This window comes from Triticum dicoccoides, chromosome 2B (genome assembly GCF_002162155.2).
Source record: "Triticum dicoccoides isolate Atlit2015 ecotype Zavitan chromosome 2B, WEW_v2.0, whole genome shotgun sequence".
Taxonomy (NCBI): Eukaryota; Viridiplantae; Streptophyta; class Magnoliopsida; order Poales; family Poaceae; genus Triticum; species Triticum dicoccoides.
In genome coordinates, this window is record NC_041383.1 from 620,834,227 (window position 1) to 620,838,880 (window position 4,654).

General features: G+C 50.7%; 1 protein-coding gene across 1 annotated transcript; it reads left to right on the top strand.

The window, feature by feature from the left end:
• Positions 1-242: 242 nt before the first annotated feature.
• On the top strand, positions 243-4,284 carry LOC119368128 (probable ubiquitin-conjugating enzyme E2 23). The gene is made up of 6 exons (XM_037633467.1): positions 243-498; positions 622-1,958; positions 2,051-2,173; positions 2,545-2,958; positions 3,445-3,514; positions 3,602-4,284. Exons 1-6 carry the CDS (start codon positions 243-245, stop codon positions 4,282-4,284), a joined length of 2,883 nt encoding a protein of 960 aa, XP_037489364.1.
• Positions 4,285-4,654: the final 370 nt, after the last annotated feature.

Sequence of the window (4,654 nt, forward strand, 5' to 3'; positions counted from 1 at the left end):
TCGAGTTGTATTGTGCTTTTTACGTGTTGCCTTGACCATCTGCACCGGGTGTTTGCGCGAACCGTCTACAACGGATCTACTCCCTCCGTTCCGAATTAGTTGTCTTGGATTTGTCTAGATACGGATGTATCTAGACTCATTTTAGTGCTAGATACCTCCGTATCTAGACAAATGTAAGACAAGTAATTCAAAACGGAGGGAGTAGTTGGTAACTTTGTAAGGAGGAATTCGATCCAAAAGAGATGGACGTCGTGGCAGAACCTTCGAAGATCTACCTGCTAGACCTCGTGAGTTTTGGATATGAAAGCGACGGGGTTAGCAGCCGCGGCCTGGTAGTACCGGACACCTGGGTGCACAACGACTCGCTCCCTGTCGGGACCGTCGCGATTCTCTGCGTCGACGGCTCTGTGGTGACCAGGAAAGCCTGCGACGTCAACGTCGTCGACAGAAGCTACTTCTACCCCGGCGAGGTCGTCGGATCCGCGTCGGACCTCGGCGGTCAAATCGGCGTCGTCACCAACGTCACCGTAGCGGTCGACCTGATCGAGCGCACCGTCCGCGGCGGCGAGCCGGCGAAGATCGTCAAGGGTGTGCCACCATCTCGTCTGCGGCGCGTTAAAGGACTCAGCCTGGGCGACTATGTCGTATCCGGGCCGTGGCTTGGCCGGGTCGTCGAGGTGTCCACTGATGTCTACGTGTTGTTCGACGATGGCGCCATGTGTAAGGTCCCCGACGCAGAGTCCAAGATGCTACGATCAGTGGCCAAGGCCGACGCCCTTTACCGCCCTGAGATGAATAGCCCTTTTTACCCGGGGCAGCGGGTGACCGGCGACCCATGTGCCGTCTTCAAGCCCTCCCGGTGGCTCAACGGCCATTGGAGGCCGGAGCGTAGAGCAGGCACCGTCACCAAGCTCGAGATGTCCGGCGCCCTCGTCCACTGGATCGCGTCGGCGCACGGCGGCACCGACCAACAGCTTGTTCAAGAGTCTGCTCCCCCGGCCTATCAGAACCCTGGCAATCTGACCTTCTTTGGCTCCGCGTCTGCCTGCACCTGGGGCGTAGCCGACACGTGCTTCCTTCGAAAAACCAGTGACGACTCACTTCCCGCCGCCGGCGAAACCAACAAGGGTGCTGGCGATGTGGCCTGTGCTCATGATGGCAATCACCAGGAGGATCAACCCGTCGCATGTTCAGACGACGAATGTGAGTATGACAGTGACACGACAGAAGAAGATGAGCGCGAATCACCAAGCACAACTACAGTCCCCACAAAGCAGCAGCAGGAGATGAGGTTTTACCGGAAGCAGCTAAGGAAGGATTACTTCGATGGGCACAGGAGGACGCGATGCCGGGACGTCGGGAGGTACGTGGAGTTGGACCAGCTGCCCATGAGCGTTGCTAGCACCCGCAGCACCGTCGACGTGTTGTGGCAGGACGGCACACGGCAGCTCGGTGCACCGTCGACATCCCTCGTCCCCTTCAACATCTTGAACGAGCAAGAGTTCCTCCCAGGCCAGTTTGTTGTCGACAACGCCTTTCCCGCGGCAAATGCCCCTGCTGATGCTGCCATCGGTGTTACCGGCGACGATGACGGCGCAGGTGCTTCTGCGACGAGGCGTGTGGGCTTCGTGACAAGCCTGGATTGCAAGGACCAGATGGTGCACGTCTCGTGGTTCAAAGCGGCGTCGCGCCCCGGCCAAGCAAGAGAGACCGATTGCGATGATACCGTCAGCGCGTACAGCCTAGAAAGGGAGCCTGAACACTATGCTTACTATGGAGATGTCGTTGTTCGCCTGCTACCATCAGGATCAACTGACGGCACAAGTGCACCGCCGTCACAGGGCAACCATGAGAAGAAAGCCGATCTTTCATGGGTCGGGCGTGTGGTAGACCTGCCTGATGGCTTTGTCCAAGTCAAGTGGGGTGATGGTAGCACGTCAACGGTAATGCTATCTTCTGTTACTACTTACTAGTACCTTCCGCTATACTTGTACGTGCATGCATTCTCTACTCAATTCATTCACAGTTCTTTTGACATGAAACATTTCAGGTGCTGCCCCACGAGATCTGTGCCATCAACGAACAGAACTACGACGACCTAGAGGCCGAAATGGGCGATTGGGTGGAGGACGACGGCATTGATCCACCCCAAGAACCGGCTACCGACTACACGGTATCTATCTACCCAGCATTAATCTGTTCACTGTTAGCAAACAACAGGACCTCGGTCGGCTCTATTCTTTCAGCCACCAAACATTTTTCATATCAATTTAACTGTTTTTTTTAAATTGAGGAACTCCTTGCTCTCGTTTTCACTTAATTGAAACCCAATAACGGTGAGCTTCTCAATTTAAAAAATACTTCCTCTACTAAGAAATATAAGATTATTTAAATCACTAAAATAGTGATCTAAACAATTTTATATTTCTTTACCGAGGGAGTAGTTAACTGAACACCCAGTTTTTTAGGGTGGTTGCAGATTTCCATTTTCTACTTGTACGCATTATGGATTCAATTAATAAAGTGATGGGACTCTTACTCTAGGAAAATGTTCCACAAAACCCAATCGGCGTCGACGGCGACGAGGATCCTGCGGGTAGAGATGGCCCTGCCGCGATAACAACAGGCCACCTGGGTTCTGCCGTCTCGTTTGTGATCGGATGGGCAAGCAATGTGTTAGCTCGAGGTAAAAGGTGTCTAGCGGATTGGTCTTCCCCGTCATCATCAGGCTCCGAGTTATCTGCAGCCGCAGAGAATGTGGGAGCTCCCGAGACGGTACCTGGTGGTGGTGACCATCCTAGGGATGGCGCCGCAAGGGAGGTCGTCGACGCAGACGATTCTGCCAGTGAGGGGAAGGAGGCTGCAGATGCTAACGGCAATGAGGAGTCATTCCATTTTCTGCATTTTGACGTAGGAGATAGCCCTCCGGATCATCATTACCTTGACACCGCGGACCAGGTATGGTTCACCAGCAAATGTTAATTGCGTTCCTGATATGCAGACAATTAGCTCTGATGTTCACAAATCCGGTTCTTCTATAGCAAAACTGCATCTGATTTCGTTGGCAAAAGAACCTATACCCACTTAGCTACGTCGAGAAAACCACGTGTCATAAGTGGTAGCAACTCAAACCTGTTTATGAACAAATAGCTACGTCGAGAAAAAAATTTAGTACTCATTCGTAAAGAAAAGAGCGTGATCACTATATTTGTTTACAGAGGGAGTGGTTGATTTAAAAAAATCTATTTTAACTAAAATCATGACAACAATTTTGAAACGGAGGGAGTATTATTTGTGGTGATTTTGAGTGCATCATTTTTTCCTATGGTATACCTCCAAATTCCTATAATAACCACAAGTTAGGATTAGCCTTTTTCTGCAATTAAAATTAAAAGATTAAGAAGTTCAACTAACGCTCTTCTCTCCGTGATTCATGAAACGCAGGGCGACTGCCGTGGAAAGTGGGTCAAGATAGTGCAGAGAGAGTGGAAAATACTAGAGAACAACTTACCAGGTACCGGAGCTACTTTTTATGGTTTCACATGCATGTAACGAGCATGCCCTATGAACCGAATTGACTTTGTTGTGTGTAATTATGCAGATACCATCTACGCCCGGGCATTCGAGAACCGCATAGATCTGCTCCGGGCTGTCATGGTGGGCGCTAGCGGAACACCGTATCACGACGGGCTCTTCTTCTTCGACTTGCTGCTGCCACCGTCCTACCCAGACGCACCGCCGCAGGTGTACTATCACTCGTTCGGGCTCCGTCTCAATCCTAATCTATATGCCTCTGGAACAGTGTGCCTCAGCCCTCTCAACACCTTTGGCGGAGAGGGCACGGAGATCTGGTCACCAGCGACGTCGAGCCTGCTCCAGGTTCTAGTCTCCATCCAGGGCCTCGTTCTCAACAACCAGCCCTACTACAATGAGGCTGGGTACGAAGCTCTGGTCGGCACACCAGAGGGTTGCCGCAACGCTTTGCCGTACAACGAGAATGCCTACCTACTCACCCTGCGAACTATGCTCCATCTACTGCGCCGACCACCTTTGGGGTTCGAGGAGTTTGTCAGGGACCACTTCCGCCGCCGGGGGAGGTTCATACTTAGGGCATGCGAGGCATATCTTCAAGGATGCGACGTTGGAACGCTTTGTAGCAAGGCATGTGCCACCAAGAGGAGTAGCGAGCGGCAGTGCTCACCTGGGTTAAGGTTCACGCTCGCCAATCTGGTGCCAAGGCTCGTTGCGGCATTCGTGGAGATCGGTGCCGAGGGATGTGTGTAATGTTGATATTTTTGTTCTAGTATTAGGAGGATAAACAAAATGGTATTGTGCTTTTGCTACTATATGTCCAAGCTCGTGTGCTACCAAACTAGTGTTTTAGTTCAGATCAAACCAGTAGGAGAGACATGGTGGCAAGGATGGGCCCATGCCCGACCAACATGCATTTTTAAATTATATTGATGATTTCTTAAACACATACTGCTTTTATGTTAGAAATATATCCTAGAGGTAATAATAAATGTATTACTCTCTTCGTCCCATAATATAAGATGTTTTTTTGATACTAGTGTGGGATGGAGGGACTATTATATTTTCATATCCATAATTAAGCTTATATTTCGTGTTATAATTGCATTGATTCTTGAATATG